Consider the following 17210-nt stretch of genomic DNA (forward strand, 5'->3'; position numbering starts at 1 on the left):
CATGCAAGAAGTGTAACATAAAGGAATAAAGCAGTTTACTACAGAAATAACTTACTCCATGTCTTTCATATATTATCATATACATTTCATATATTTGCAGTCTTCAGTAATGTTGTAAGCCTAATACAACTTAATGTACATTCTATGTTTTCTAAACTTTTGCACAATATATTAGATATAAATGTCTAAGTAACTCATAGAAAACTAAACAAAACAGACATTTATCCACAGAAACTTGTACTAATTTCACTTGATCCTTTGAAATATAATTTGAAATTTAAAAATTTAGAAGGTATGTTACTTATGGTAAGAAAACAAGGCTGCCGCCATTGTCAGTAAACGAGACATACAAAGAAATTATTTATCAGCAAACAAACTGATTTTATATATTTATTAAAACCATAAAACTTAAGTACTTGGCCAATAGATATATGAACCAAAAGGCCATGCACCCTAGCTAATAGATTAGTGTATCAACTTCTTAAAAGTATTATTTATATTTTAGTCACTAAACAGTAACTTTTAAAATGTACACAGATCTCTATGACCAAAGAGAAATAAAGATGGAACCAATAACCTGCTAAAAGATTATTTGCATTCCTTGACAGATTGCTTAGGCATGGTATTTGTGATATACAAGTACATGGAATGGGCAAAAACTGCCTGTGGTAGAAAATAAGTGTTAAAGGATGACATTTTGAAATTCTTTCTTCATTGTTTGAAGAAGGACGACCTTTGGAATGTTGTCTTCTACACTTGTGTTTTCTCTACAACAGTCAGTTGTCATTCATTTCTAGTGCACTTATGATTTAAATTGGGACCAAACTGTAAAATATTGAAACATCATCTCACAAGTGCTTTTAAATATTTGATATTTTATTCTATTCTTTCTGGGAATGATTCACAATAAGTGCTGTGGATTATTTTGTTCTGTATTACTGATGATTCTAACGTAGTCAATGGTCAAACTGGGATTTTTGAAAGAACGAGAACTTCCATTTGCAATACGTTCCACATATTTTAACTAGGAGATAAGGAATGCTAATGGTTTGATTCCTTAAGAGGTGAAACTCCATTAGAAACCATTCTACCTCAGTTTATTCCCTAATTGTACCGTATGGAATCTAAAATTCACACTTGATAACCAGTACGATGTTCAGGAGGGAGGGAAATGTTCAAAGTAAAACTCCTGGATGTCTCGACACACTAGAAGTTCAAGTCCTGCCATTTGTCCTTTATTAGAAATACTTTCAAATATCCTGGGATTTTCCACATAAGTGGCACCTTACAAAACATGTGGGCTAACCATCTGTCAGAGATCCCCCAAAGCCATCACTAATTTAGTCCTAACCAGAGGAAGGGTAACCAGTAAGTAGTACTTGCTAGGTATGACTTGTCGTAACCGAACAGATAAGAATGTATGACAAGTTCAACCGGCACCACTCCTTAAACCTTGAACATTCCATTTCATACCCAACCCAACTTGCAATAATATTCGTCTTAAGTTGGTTTAATTAACTGTGACATACAAACACTACCTTAAGTTTACCAATGGTCTAGTTTTTCTTTTAAACACAGCATGTAAAATCACTCTTAGCATTATCCAATATGGCTCCTGTAATCATTTCTCACCAACGTGTTTCTAAAATACGTAGTCCCAAATACAGTCGTAAGCCTGATACAACTTAATGTATTTTCTTTACTTTCTGTAGTTTCACATAATATCTTAGATATAAATGTCACTATGTTATTATCATTATTGTAGCCTGTCAAAAACAGGATCAACAAACACACACACATCCCTAACTTACAGCTTTTGTAGCCTGTGAATCTCACTTAATCTGGGAAAACTCACTCCTGTGCTCTGATATAAAGAAAGATTGACCTGTTAGACTGATGAGCTGTCAGAATATGAGGTGGTTCCCAACAGTCACGAAACTATCACACGGACATTTAAAAGGCTGGTATTTATAATTAGTTATATAATAATTTTATTGTTTTAAAAACTAAATGGCATTGCCAATTTATCTGTCTACCATCTATAAGAAACATATATTAACTTCACAATTTAACCTTCTACCACCTGTAAGAAATAAACAACAATTCACTTCACAATTTACTTTCATTTTTCTATGTTTGAGAAAAAGGTTTTAATAAATAATGCTAAACAAAGTCTAGAAAATTGGTTAAATGCAGGACCTCAAACTTCATTTCATAACTGAAACCATATTAAATGCATTCAACTACAACAGCTTATTCCACGTATGTATAAAAATTACCATGAGACACAGGAAAAGCAGCAAATAGAAACTAATATTTTGCACTAAAAATATCATACTGTTCTTATACATCACATAATAACTAAATATGTTTCAGTGATATTAATGTTTTAAGGAACTTAAGAAAAAAACAGATGAACAACTATCTAGGTTGTTCCCACGTTTTATATTAATGAAAACAATTTAAGACATCCCGATAGCAGAGAGGAAACTGAATGCAACTCATGTAACAAAAGAAATGAATAAATTAATTTTGAGGATGAAACAAAGCAGGAAAGAACCATCCAGTCAATATAAAATTTTGAGTGAAACCACAACAAAAACCAGTGTCTTTTTTCATGCTATCAATAGAATTAAAAAAAAATTATGATAAAATTGTATTGCAACATGTTACTCTGGTGGTTCTACCTGTTCCTTAAAGCACCATTTAATTTAAGGGATATAGCCCAATTTCTTTACTCACCAAGTCTGGTGTGTTTTTTTTTATCACTTTTACAGTACAATAGTATTTTGATAATACAGTTTTATCTCTTCCTCAAAGGAACACGTATGTTACTTTTTGTTTTGTGATGGTGCAAAAAATAAGTACATTTCCCCCTGCTGTTCTAAAGCCTATATGACTAGAAATGTACACTGTGGATCCAATACACCATCCAGGAATTAAATTGCTAAGAGAAACAGATAACTAAGCCAGACATCTTTTTTTTTTTCATACCCACATTAATGGTATTCAGTTGCCCTGGAACTCATGTTCAAAGGTAAGCACATGGTTAACACAACCTACAAATACTGATGTGTATTAATAACATGAAATTATTTACAGACATATAAGCCTGTTAAGAACATTACAGATACTTTAGATAGAGAAGAAGATATAACAAATATTTAGCCCTAACTACTACACGCTCTTGAGTCCAATCATACTGTATTCAAGTGTGTGCGACACTTACAATATTGATAACTCATCACAGAGTGAGCCCTTGTAGCTTTTCAGCACCATAATCTTCTGTTAAAATGACAACAGCCTAGGATTATCAAAACTACTCAAATCAATTTTTTTTTTTCAAGATTTTATTTATCATTGTTAGAAAAAAAATCACATTGTTTGTGGCTCTTCATACTGTGGCGTAACATTCCTGAATAGAAATTACAACAAACAGTCTGCTGTTAGAGCTGGAAATTACAGAAGGTGTCATCCTCTTAAAAGAAGGTGAATCTAATCAAAAATGATCATTTTCTCTGTACAAGTATGAAGAGTCAAGAAGAGGGAATGATGGGGAGAACTGTTTCAATACAGTAAAAAAAATGTTTACTGTAATCCGTTGTGAAACTAAAGTCAGTCTTAAGTAATTCCACTATGCCTCAAACATTTCTAGCAAATCAGTTATGTAGGTTTTAGGTTCCAGGAGTGCAAGAATACAGCAAAATGGAGGAAACAAGTGGAAACCAGAACAAAGAGAAATCTTGCAGATCAGACTACACTGGTTCTAAAACCCACAAAGACTAGAAATTATAAGACCACAATTTATTGTACAACTTGTAGATACAGTATGCTGACAAATTACTAAATGTTACTAATGTATGTAATCATGAGTTCAGTTACCAATCATTAACTCTTAATCACAAGTTTAAGTCCTCCAGACCTCAGTACATAGTTCAAACTATCCATTGTCTATTAGATACGTTACATGCATGCTGTCAGTGACAGTTCAGGGACACAACACTTGTTATAGTCCTTTAATGCAGCAAGTACCAAATCTCTCCAGTTTTTATACACCACATACAGCTTGACAGTATAAAGGAATACAGCAACAAATTGTATTATCAAAACTAATCTTAGAATTACTGATTAAGTACAAGTGCAATGATATTTTTTAACTGTTTAATCACCAAATTGCTTTGGAAGTCCATGACTACGAATTACAGAATCCCAACTAACAAGTTACAGAAACAAAAAAATGTTTAAATGCTATCAACATAGTAAACAAGCCCACTAATTATCCCTATGATAATCTAAGTCTTTATGTAAAAAAAAAAAAGTTATTTCACCTCATCTAGTCAACCCTTTACAGTAAGAGTAGCAAAAGGCAACAAACATATCTTAACATGGTACAGTACACTGATCTTTCAAGTAACAAGCAGTATAAAAACAATTGATAATTTGAGAGTTAATGCCAGCATATCTTTTAGGCCAGGGGTGGCCAACCTATGGCGCATGCTCCAACCGTGTCGCATTGCACGATGACAAGTGGCGCACTATACTTCAGAGATAAGAATGTACGTTTGCAGGTATATGAGTGTGAGTCCATTTATTAGGAGTTTGAAGTTGATGTGTGTGTGTTTGTCATTTGTGTTTGTGTATGAAGACGTTTGGTGCAATGATTTATTATGTAATTCAGTATATATCTTTATATCAAGACATAATACACAGAAGAGAAAGAGAAACTTAGATACAGAAACCTAAAATACATACGTGAATACACAAGAAGATATAGATACATTGAAACAAACATAAATTTAAGGGTCAGAATTAACTGTACGTTACAAACCGGATGTTAAATATTGTAACAAAAAGTGCAGCTCAGTAGAAGTATTTCATTTTTCGCATTGACATGAGTAAAAGTTTTCCTCCTTACACATACGCATGCATACATGAATGAAAACATATTCATAATAAGCAAGTATTTATTCTTTTTTTAAATTGAATTGAGTTAATTCTTTTAAAATTAAATAGTAATTTTTGTATTAATATTGAAAGTTTTATAAAATATTTTGTAAAAGTTCAAATATCTGAAAATCTCAATGTTTTATACATCATTTGATGCAATTTTTTTCAGTTTTTTAATTTTTAAATTTTTTTAGTTATTATGACTTGGTGTAATAGAAGGCTGAAAGGACATGAAAATTTCCTATAATCATTGTTAGAGAATAGTATCACAAAAAAGACTGCTTATAATCATTTTTATATAAATTTTCTAGATAAAAAGTAATAAATAATGTTTTTTTAATTTAATGTTTAGTTTTTTCAAACATTCTGTATAAGTTCAAATGTTTGAAAATGATAAAGTTTTATACATCATCTGTTGCAGTTTTTCAAGCTGATTACGAATATATAAATGAAATCTAAAAAAATTTCAATACTCTCATGGATTAAACAGGATCAATGATCCTGTGGGATGTACTAGTAATAATAATAATAATAATAATAATAATAATAATAATAATATTTTTTTTCGATTTTTTATAGTCCCATTACAGTGAAAAAGAACATGAGCAAAAGAAAAGCAGAAAGCGATAGCAAACGTCAGTTTAATGAACTGTGGGAAAATGAGTTCTTATTTATTGCGAGTCGTTCAGGAAACCCAATGTGTATTGTTTGTGAAAGCACCCTCTCAGATAACAGAAGACATGATCTTAGCAGACACTATAAGAAACACCAAGTTGAAGTAGAAGAAAAACAAAAGTTAATGCCTGGCTCTGAGTTATGGAAAAAATATGTGGTCAAGAAAAAAAACAGGATATGAAAAAGAGGCGAAATCTCTTTGTAAAGAGAAGTTGTGAAAGTTTGGCAATGCTCGAAGCATCCTACGAAATCGCCTTTGTGTTGGCTAAAAAGCATAAGCCCTTCTCTGATGGTAAATATATTGTTAAACCCTGCCTCCAAAAATTTGCAAAATGTCTTGGTGATAAAAGTATTGAAAGAAAGGTAAACGAAATCGCTCTTTCAAAGCAGACAATTACAAGATGCATTGAGGAACTTTCTCATGATGTATTTGAGCAACTGAGGGAACGTGTCCATGCGTGCTCTTTCTTTTCATTAGCTTTGGATGAATCTGCTGACATATGTGATGTAGCCCAGTTAAGTATTTTTATAAGAGGAATTGATGATAATTTTAACATATTTGAAGAACTTATTGGTCTTGAATCACTCCATGGAAAAACTAGAGAGTCAGACATATTTGAGAAAGTAAAGTCATGTTTAGAAAATCAGCATTTAAACTTTAGTAAACTCTTAAGTGTCTGTACTGATGGAGCACCGTCAATGATTGGTAGAGTTGCTGGAACTGTAGCCTTGCTCGGAAAGTTTTTAGGTCGTCCTCTTCTAAAATATCATTGCATAATACACCAAGAGTCTCTGTGTGTAAAAATTTTGAATTTGCAGCATGTTATGATACCAGTTGTAAAATGTGTGAATAAAATTAGAGCTAAAGGATTAAATAGGAGAGAATTCAGAGAATATTGTGAAGTGTTAGATATGGAATATGGTGATCTCATCCTTCATTGCGAAGTGCATTGGCTTTCTAGAGGACAAGTTCTCAAAATATTTTGGAAACTGAAAAATATTGTACATGATTTTCTGGAAAAAAAAGAAAAGCTGCCCGAGGAAAGGGCCCTTTTGTGTAATGAAAAGTGGATGTTTGATTTAGCTTTTTTAGTTGATATTACCAGCCATCTCAATGACCTAAATTCAAAACTGCAGGGCAAGGACAAATTGTTTCCTAGTTTTGTAAATGATATCAGTGCATTCAAAATGAAGTTAAAACTGTTCATCTCTCAGCTAGAAAACAAGGATTTGAGCCAATTTCCACATTTAAAGGAACAAAGTGAATGTGTATTCTGTAAATTTGGTATTATCTTGAACATTGAAAAAATCATACTACTACAAGAGGTCTTCGATAGTCATTTTAGTGATTTTGCTAAAGAAGAAGATTGCATGCTTACATTTACAAATCCATTTTCACTTACTGAACAAAACATTCTGAAGATGCCTAGTAATATACAGATGGAACTTATTGATCTAAAAGCAAATTCAGTACTGAAGAGTAAATTTAATGAACTTCCCTCACTCAAGTGAATCTGGAATGCTTAATTTTTGGCGATCATTACCATGTGAACATTTTCCAGAACTGAGAAAATTTGCCCAAAGTTATGCCTGTCGCCTCGGAACAACATACAGATGCGAGCAAGCATTTTCATCCATGAAGATGATCAAGAACAAACTGAGGTCACGACTATCCGATTCAAGTCTGAAAAACTGTCTGTTGCTGTCAGTTACTAATTTAACTCCTAATATTACAGATTTGGTGAAAGCGAAGCAAAGTAAAAAGTCTCATTAAACCTAGTTATGTTTATTTTTCCTCCATGTAAAATTATTTTTCATTAAAACTGCTAATTGTGTTGATAAATTTTTATTAGATATTCTTTCATAAATAACTAATGAAATATATCAATGCAAATGCAAAGTGTCAATAAACTAAATAAAGTTTACCTTGTATTCATGTTGAATTCTTTTTACAACTTCTACATGTGTCCACACTCCACATTAACATATATATATAACAAATGATTATATGTATAACTGTCAAATATCTCCAAATTACCATACTTAAAGGATTGAAAGGCGCATCTGAATTAGAAATGAAAAAAATTGGTGCATAGGAAACAAAAGGTTGGCCACCCCTGTTTTAGACCAAAACTTCTCTGTACCTGTAAATAAATATTATGTAGCACTTTACTACAGTTACACACTTTACCCGAAAAGAACTTTTAGATTTAAAAGACAGAAATAAACAAGGATTTCTTATTAACAAAACAGATGAAAATTGTATTTTCAAACAACAGATTCTTGAAGAAACACATTGTGCATCTTGGCAATAAGTGAAAAGTACATTATATAATAAAATGCTATCTTTAAAAAGTTCATTCTAGATACTGAATAAAACCTTCTGTAAATTTAAATGCACAAGAATTGCTTCCTCTTCTGTGTAAAAATAATTCTATATAAAACGTATAAATATGCTTCATACACCTAAATCAAATCTTAAACAATCTCAATAACACTGTTACAGGTTGCTAAGACCTACAGAATCTTTTACATCATTGGTTTCTCTCTGACCTCTTCTGAGTTGGTGCCAGTGTCGAGGACGAGCTCCCCCTGCCATGCTATTTTCTGAAGATTCATTTGTTATACTTTGACTGCTGTTACTACCCACATTTTTCCTTTGGAAAGAAGTTGCATCCTCTGTGTTGAAGTGGTTCAAGTTTTGGGTAAAATAACCTACGTGTGGAGTTGCTACAGATGCACAGTTGTTCTCTACGTGTGTGGCTACATCTATTTTCTCTCTCTCATCAGGCACATTAAGAGCTTCTCTGTGCTGTCTTCTGGAGTAATTACTTGTCACATCTTCTCTCGTTTTACTAATTTCTAGCTCACATGATGTGTTTGCTGTTGTATGGCAAGATGTACTAGGTTCTTGAGATCTAGAAGTCAAACTACACCGTAACCTAGAATGGAGAGGAACATCCAATTGTTGTACTGGAAGATGGTGCCTTGTTGAAGTTTCTACTTTGTCAACTTTTTCTGAAGAAATGTCACCACTTGAAACCAGGCCATTTTCAGCAGTTTCTTTTGATGCACAACAAGTGTCTTTGTGAAGGACAAATTTCCTCTCTCCAGTTTCTGAACACACTGATCCAGATCGAGAAAGTTTACTGGCCTGAAACATACCTTGCGCAGGCAATAAACAGTTCTGATGAGATGTACATGCTGCATCAGAACTGGACTGAAGGTTGTTGGAGGAAGGTAGTCTAAATTCCAAAAGAAGTTGGTTAACAACAGCATTTGTTCTACAACGAACAGCTATTACTGTAGGAGAGACAGGTTCGAACTTCTCAGGGGAAGTGGTGTCATTAAACTCAGGTGAGACACTACCTATATTATATAGTGAATATTTAGTTTTTGAAACACTACATAGATCATTTGGTTGAACACTGGAATTTTTCCTTGGAGACTGTGCTATTGATGCTGCAACTTCTTGGCCGTCAGTGCTTCTACTGATCAAAGATCTACTATCTGTAATATGGGGATTAACTGCTTCAAGGGAAGTATTAATACATGTGCATTCAGAATCTTGGAAAATAGGATTTATCTTAACAGGGCTTCCAACATCAAAGGAACTAAAGTTTGCATCTGGCGAAAGAGCTCTTGCTTCCATTGAAGCTCTCTTCAAGTAAGAAGCTTGTTCAGAACCTCTTCCTTTTCCACGTTTTCTGTTCTTTTTTTGGTTTTTTCTGTTTAAAGAAAATCTTCTTAGATGTTGCAAGGTTCGATCAACTGAACTAAACTTGCCTGCTGATGAACTAGAAACTTGTGAAGGTTCCTGGTTAGAGATTTTGTGTGGATTGGAGACATTCTGTTTAAGTCCCCCATTAGGATCAAAGTCCACATCCATTGAACTTGAATCACTACTTGAAGGACTAAAAGTTTGTTGTTCATAAGTTGGACTAGAACTAGAGGATGTCTCACTAACTTCTCCATTCCAAGTAGTAGGGTCTGGATAGATGTTATTATTATCACCAGCAGGTTGCAAGCTAAGCCTTTTGTTTTCATTTCCTTGCATTCGCAGCAGTCGGTGTTGCCAGTATTCAATTATATCATTGTAAGAATGCCGGCTTCCATGAGGAACACTTTCTCTCTCTTCTGGTAGCTGATGGTTATGAACAGCTGATGCAGGTACACTTTTCTCATTTGGAAATTCCTCCTTTTCTACAGCTTCAGGATTCATAGGTATGTTACCATTAGTAATATCTTCGTCTCTCAAAGCTGCATCAGATGAGGTCTGTCTGTCTCTAATGTGCAAAACAGTTACGTTATCTGGCATGTAAATGGGAATATCCTCATAACGAACGTCTGATCTAATGGCTGTATTACCAAGACTTACAGATGACGTTTCTTTGCCCTCGTTTTCACAAGTTATGTTAACAGTAGAAACAACAGGCTGGGATGGACTGCTGGTTTCATCAGAGGTTCTTTTGTCACTCTGAGAACTGTCCTCTGAAACAGCTGTTTCTGTTGCTTCTTGAACAGGAGGAGAAGAATGGTGTGGGGGGAGAGGTACATTTACCTGTGAAGTCCTTCTGTAAGGTGACAGAGAAGTAACAGAATAAGGAGCTTGCACGTTGTCCACTGAAGCTTCGTGAGGAGGAGGAGCTTCTCCTGGTGGAATATACGTCTCTGGAGGTTTCCAAAATGCATATGGTGGGGACGGATCATCAAAAGGCCCCAATTCAGCATGGTCACGGCCCATGAAATATCCCATACCAGCATCATCACCATCAAGAGAAAACCTCTGTGACAACTGAGATTCACTCATATTTCCTCCTCTGCTATGAAAACCTATAACATAATGCATACCTCATAAAAATTAAAACATCAAATTTTAACTTTGACCTTGGAAACCTAGAAATATTTCTCAGTTATTAATATTTTACTTCAGAAATTATTTATAGAATGATTTATTTAAGATGTTGTTTATGGCAAATCACCTTATAGATATTAATGTGAATAATTGTGATTCAAGAGATTTAACATTTTACTGACTTAGTAGCATTATACAAAGAGGTTTTAGACCCTGCTAGGCATAGTACATTGAACATATTTAGCTTTAATCTCTTTTATTCTTATACTGATTTACTGTATTCAAAATTTTCAAGGTATATCAAAATGGGCCTTGCATGTGTACCTTAAGACACAAAACAAAACATGAAAGGATTTCAAAGTATTTGTCAATGAAATGAGTTGGGAACAAGACACTCACGTCTAATCATTAACAGCAGCCGTCGTCGTCGAAGCCGATTGATCATAAACAAAAGCAGGGCTAAGATAAGCAATGAAGTGACGGCACCAGCTACTAAACGTAGACCAAGGTTAGTAGCATTTAATGTTGTAGAACCTGCAAAATTAACTCATTTATATCTGACTTTTTACAACTTTTTTTTTTTTACAGAAAATTGCTGGTAATTTTTGTGACTAAATAGAAAAATGAAACTTTACTTGAATAATACAATTTGATGATTTGAGTTTTGATAAATAGTTTACCATTAAAACTTTGATGTACTGAGTTATCAAGTTTGATATTATAAGCTACATGAGAACAATAAATGAAAATATATTTCATGATTTCTTCAGAGTTAATCTACTAAATACTATGAGCTTTTGACAAAAAAGAAAGAATATTTTAGAACAGCAAGGTAAATAAAAGATTCTATATTCTTATATCACTTGTATAGGTATCAGGGGCAGCATGGTTTAGTGGCTGTCTGTCTTGTACTCATAGCTGGATTGTTTCATGTTCAAGGCCAGTTCTCACCATCCTGTTGTGTCTTTCAGCAAGATACTTTACCTCAGTTCATCTTACCTACCAAGCTGTATGATGGATACGTGCTGTTAGCTGCCAGTTAAACTGGAATCCTGTCCAGGAGAAACGTGTCATAGTTCTCATCGTGTCATTTGAAAGCAATGTTAAAAAGCTCTGCCTCCTCTACATCTTGCAAAGACACAGCAAGGATTTAACTCTTCAGGAATCACCAGGTTGACAAGACTATATAATAACATATAGTTTCAAATGTGAAGTTTAAGTCTTTCTAGTATCTTGTTAACACCAAATTATAATAATAAAGATTTGTGAACTACAAGTGATAAAACATTTGTGTTTAAAAAAAAAAAATTAAGGATTATATTCACCATTATCAGCTGGATAACTGTTGTTTTTACCATAGCCAGGAAAATGGGCCAAGCTTTCATCATCACATACAAACTGACAACATTTATCATCTTCAGCATGGTATTTCTGGCAGTTTTCTGGTGGATAACAAAACACAGAGATGCACATTTCTGGCATTCCTTTTATGCAAGTACACTGTGTGCAGGGGTCACTTTCCATTGGAAAGTACCTGTTGCCATGTTGAATAACAACTCCTTGACGATCGTAACATGAAATCTCGGCCATTGCTAGATAAATTATTCAAAATCTGTGTCATTTCTGGTAAATTAATCAATACTTATGAAATCCAATTTGTACAATAACAAAACAAGACTTCACTCTTTAATTTGTTAATGGTATGAATTTGTGAAATGGAAGTCTGTTCTTTATTATGCATTTAGTGTTCCTCACCAAAAATTTAAAACTTCTAAACAAAAGCAATCCTTAGTCTATTGGTAAGTGTTCTGTATCTTTGTTGTCTGTTACTAATGACTGGCAGTAAATGAAGAAAACATTTATCAAACCACATATTTTTGGAGTTTTGTAAACATTTAGTATCAGAATTAATTTAAAGTAAATTAAAAGGAAATACTTCTAGTAGAACAATGTGGTATTCTTTTTGTTTGTATAAACAAAATGCATTTCAAAGAGTAAGTTTTAAATTGTTTCATTGGATTACTCAGGAATTTAATATATTCAATGGCAATATATAGTTAAAAATATCACTTACTGAATATTATTTTTACACATTAAATGTTGAAATTCAGTAATCCAAAATGAACTCCAATCAATGTGGCCAGTTCAGAGAAACACACGGGTATCTTGTACACATAATTTAAAGATTACAAGAGACTCGTGGATTCATTTTGGCCATCCAATTTCCTAAACTAAATTTTAAAATTAAAATTAAACACTGAAAACAATACTGCCATTTTCAAGAGAAAATAATTTTGGGCACCTTAACCTGTCCTCATATGACCTTCCTATGCCAGGTATAATTTGAATAGCCCTCCCCTGAATGTTTTTTAATAATTTAATGTCTTAAGATAACAAACTTACGACTAAATACAGTTCTCCAAAAGTGACCTGTACAATGTAATTATAAACTCTTTAGACTTGCATTTCTGTACATACAACTTCAAATCCTATTTGCTCTAACACTACCACTGATCAACTATTACACCAAGATCCTTTTCTTTCATGACATTTAAGGTTATTTACATCAAAATTATAATTATAAATCAAATTATGATAACCTATGTGCACTATCTTCAATTCATCACAATTGATAACCTATGTGCACTATCTTCAATTCATCACAATTAAAAGTCACATGCCATTTACTTGACCCAACTCATTAAATAATACAGATATCTGTATCATCCTCACAGCCAGAAACATCCAATACCTTGATATCAACAGTAAGTTTAAGTAATTTATTGACCATTCTTTCATCTGAGTCACAGATGTAAATTAAAAAACAAAGGTCCTAAGACTGAGCCCCAAGGTACCCCACTCATAACATAAATTTAGCTAGACTGAACTCCATTTATAACCCTTTGCTTCTTCCATCCAGCTAGTCTGTCTATCTTCCATCCTAAAAGAACATTTTTCAACACACCTTTTACATAGAACCTCATCAAATGTTTCCTTAACACCAATATGTATTGTAGCCATACCAATACCCTCATCTAACCAAGCAGTAACATCTTCAGATAAAATGTAAAAGATTAACAAGGAAAGATTTTCCCCTTGTGAAACCATGTTGACTATCAAACAAAACTGTAGTCTGTGTTAAATGACTTCACAAAGTATCTTTCATCAGACTTTCAATATCTTTTCCCACCATTGATATAAGACTGAGATGATGACACTTACCAGGACTGATCACAATCTCACATCTCAGAATGGCTGGTATGGAAATATTAACACTTTTATTGATAAGGAGAGACATTTGGAAAAAAGTTATAATAAAACACAACATTCCAGTAAACACCAAATTTAATCAAAAACCAGATACAAAACTGATGCCCATAGTATGTAAAAATTACACTGACAAACAAAACACCAACATAATTTATAAAATACAATGCAACAACTGCCATGACTTCTGTATTGGAGAAACAAGCAGAAAAATGAAAAGTATACTCAAGGAACACAAAAAAACACCTTCAGATATTTTTGAACCCTGCAAGTCAAATGAAAACAACATAACCATAGAAAACACCCAGATATTAAGTAGGAAAACAAATATAAACAAACACAAAATTAAACAAGCCCTACTTATACAACAACTAAAACTAAAATAAAGGAACACCTTTATACCTATACTAATTAATAGCCTAACATCTACCTGCAACGCCCCCAGAATCTCGTACCCATTTATACTCTCGTCCCGAAGACGTGTCCATCAATGGTCATATTCAAACTCTCTCTTTCTTAACCCGAAGATAACCTAGTAAGGTCGAAACATTGTTCTCTCCTATCAATAAAAGTATTAATACCTATATCAGATGTTCTGAGATACATTTTTATTTCAAGTGGGTCTCTCATCATCAAGAATTGGTCACAATCTTACAATTCATCTTAAAAATGGTAATAAATTGTCTTATTCAAAATCAAAAACTATCCAGGAAATAAATGTTGCAGTTTCTTTGTTTTGAGTACTTAAGGCAATTAGAAAAGACATATTGAAAAATGTGAAGAAAAAAAACAGAAGTTAGGCTTCACATAAGACTGTTTCAAGTTTGAAATGGCATGAAGGTAACATGTTATCAGCCTTTCCTATGAAATGAGATTACAGAAATTACACCTCACTGCACTTGAAATCCATCACTAAGGAGTGATTTAAGTGAGGTCTTAAAAATTTTCAAAGGTCTTGAATTACTATGTGATGCAAATTTCTTTATAGTTAATATTTCTAAAACTAGAGGCCACCAATATAAAATATATAAGCAGAGCTCCAATTTGGATTTAAGAAAGTTCCTTTTCTCTCAAAGAGTAGCAAATATATGGAATAATCTTCCAGTTGAAGCAGTTTTTGCAAGAAGTGTAAACACTTAAATGCCACCTTCAAAGACAATTAAGACACAGGGGAGGAGCATATATGAGCCACTTTCCTTCTCCATTGCCCAAAACCCCTCCTCAACATGGGAGAAGTATGGAGGACACAATATTTTGGTCTTGGACTCTTTGTCTTAAGAAAAACACTTTATTGTTATAAAGGGTTCAAAGGTCAAAGGATGTTCACTGGAATGATACCCAACATCAAAACATTGTGGTACAAGGATAGGTTTAAGATCTTTGAACTGTTTTTTCTTCTTAAAAAAAAAAGGGGGGGGGGGTTAAAGTGTATTTGAAATGTTAAGAAAAGTAATTTTGATCCATCTTTTTTGGTACTTAATGGTTAGAGTGATACCAGTAAGGGACACAAATATAAATTCTAGAAGGCAAGGAGCCATCCTCAGCTAAGAGTGACTAGCATTTGTAACAAGTTGCAATAAAATACAGTATAGGTAGTTAATTTAATGTAGTTTTAATGAATTAATTGATAAATATGAGAATAACAAGAACTGGATCCAAGTGTTTTATCTTTACTTTAGAGTTTAATATAGTGGAAGGGGTAATCTAAATGGACCAATAGCTCCCCTGTCCTTAAATATGTATTTATAAAGCAGTTGCCATAATATCTAAGTAGTGTTGTGGCATCTTACAAGGATTAACAAAAGGAATTAATGACTGTCTTAAAAATAAAGGTTGGTTTGTTTTATGTGCAACTAGGTGTGCCAAGCTCACACTGAGAGATCGTATGTTGTCTATTTTATGAAGTTCTAATTTGTACAAATGATTAGGAACTTACTAATTGCAGTAGTGCACAGATGCATGGAACACAATGCTATTTCTTTTACAATTCTAGTTTATATGCATTCTTTTTAAATAACTTTTATGGTATATTCCTTTCATACATTAATTATTATATTTATTTCAAAAGACATGGTCGCCATAAGCAAATATATCTTATATTACTACAAGTGTAATTTATAAGAGCTATCAAAAACAAAATAATACCCAAATAACTAATACTAATAATACACTAAATATTAGTATTACCTGAGTCAGTACTTAGGAAAGGCCTAAGCCTTAATCTTATAGTAGCAGACAAACAGCAGCGCACAAATCTGATTACTAAGCCTGAATTTTTGGACCACCAAATTAATCTACTACTAGTATCGGGTAGTAGTAGTAGTACTGCTAAATTGTGCCACAATTAGTATAACTGGTTTTGCACAATTTCTTCTACATTATGGCAGTTTTATATTTACATTTACCTTGTATATGCTGTATAACAAAATTCCTTAACTTTTTTTAATAATAAATTTATTAAACATTAATAGCATCATGCTAATTCATTGAAGTAATAATAATGATAAAAAATATTCGATCCTTAACATAATTATCACTATCTTTACTTATTTTCCCGTAAGGTAGAGATAAAATATATGATTTGAGGGAGCAGTTTTTAAATTCATAATAAAATCATTTTTTTTTATTTCAAATATAAAATTTCAAGATGAATGTATTTTCGTATCTATTTATCTGTCTGCATATAATGAAAAATAAAAACGTTTGAAAAACGTGATTTTATTTATTGTTTTAAATTATTTATAATGTAGAGTTTTATTTTATTTCTATTTTATCAACCACTTCTTTGAGCAGTTTTGGTTTTTGTTGTTTTTTGAATTTTGCACAAAGCTACTCGAGGGCTATCTGTGCTAGCCGTCCCTAATTTAGCAGTGTAAGACTAGAGGGAAGGCAGCTAGTCATCACCACCCACCGCCAACTCTTGGGCTACTCTTTTACCAACGAATAGTGGGGTTGACCGTCACATTATAACGCCCCCACGGCTGGGAGGGCGAGCATGTTTGGCACGACTCGGGCGCGAACCCGCGACCCTCAGATTACGAAGCGCACGCCTTAAAGCGCTAGGCCATGCTGGGCCCCTCTTTAAGCAGAATGGATTTTATTCCTGGTATGTGTTTTTATACATGTGTGTGGGTGTTATTTATATTTAAAAACCTATTGAAAATTTCGTAAAACTTGGAATTTTAATTACACTGGTTAGTTTGTTAACTGTTAATAATATTGTAAAACTTGTCGTTTTAATTTATTATGTAAAATTAGATAAGAAATCTATATCAGAATCTATGATTTTGAGTATTTTCAGTTCGCCTTATTCCAGTTGGTGATGATAAGAAATGACATAAAAATAAAAGTATTGAATATGTTTAGATTTGATCGTGAATAACTTACTTTCAGTTACTTATCCATACACAATTTTTATTTATACGTTTTTATTTCTGAATTTTATGTTCAAAGAGAATCAGTGTTA

The 17210-nt window shown here is 33.0% G+C and overlaps 2 protein-coding genes across 4 annotated transcripts; one reads left to right on the plus strand and one right to left on the minus strand.

Moving 5' to 3' along the window:
* Positions 1 to 4147: 4147 nt before the first annotated feature.
* Positions 4148 to 16304, minus strand: LOC143253904 (uncharacterized). 3 transcript variants are annotated; one of them, XM_076508463.1, is made up of 5 exons: positions 15932 to 16291; positions 11803 to 12069; positions 11477 to 11659; positions 10877 to 11011; positions 4148 to 10455 (listed from the first exon to the last, which is right to left on the minus strand). In XM_076508463.1, the coding sequence occupies exons 4-5, from the start codon at positions 10920 to 10922 to the stop codon at positions 8123 to 8125; spliced, it is 2379 nt and encodes a 792-aa protein (XP_076364578.1). In that variant the 5' UTR covers positions 10923 to 11011; positions 11477 to 11659; positions 11803 to 12069; positions 15932 to 16291; the 3' UTR covers positions 4148 to 8122. The 3 variants fall into 3 exon arrangements, with proteins under 3 accessions (XP_076364578.1, XP_076364575.1, XP_076364576.1); XM_076508460.1 differs by lacking the exon at positions 11477 to 11659 and adding an exon at positions 14175 to 14303 and having other exon boundaries at positions 15932 to 16274; XM_076508461.1 differs by lacking the exon at positions 11477 to 11659 and having other exon boundaries at positions 15932 to 16304.
* On the plus strand, positions 5764 to 7134 carry LOC143251750 (general transcription factor II-I repeat domain-containing protein 2A-like). The gene is made up of 2 exons (XM_076502995.1): positions 5764 to 6567; positions 6838 to 7134. Exons 1-2 carry the CDS (start codon positions 5764 to 5766, stop codon positions 7132 to 7134), a joined length of 1101 nt encoding a protein of 366 aa, XP_076359110.1.
* Positions 16305 to 17210: the final 906 nt, after the last annotated feature.

This window comes from Tachypleus tridentatus, chromosome 6 (genome assembly GCF_004210375.1).
Source record: "Tachypleus tridentatus isolate NWPU-2018 chromosome 6, ASM421037v1, whole genome shotgun sequence".
Taxonomy (NCBI): domain Eukaryota; kingdom Metazoa; phylum Arthropoda; class Merostomata; order Xiphosura; family Limulidae; genus Tachypleus; species Tachypleus tridentatus.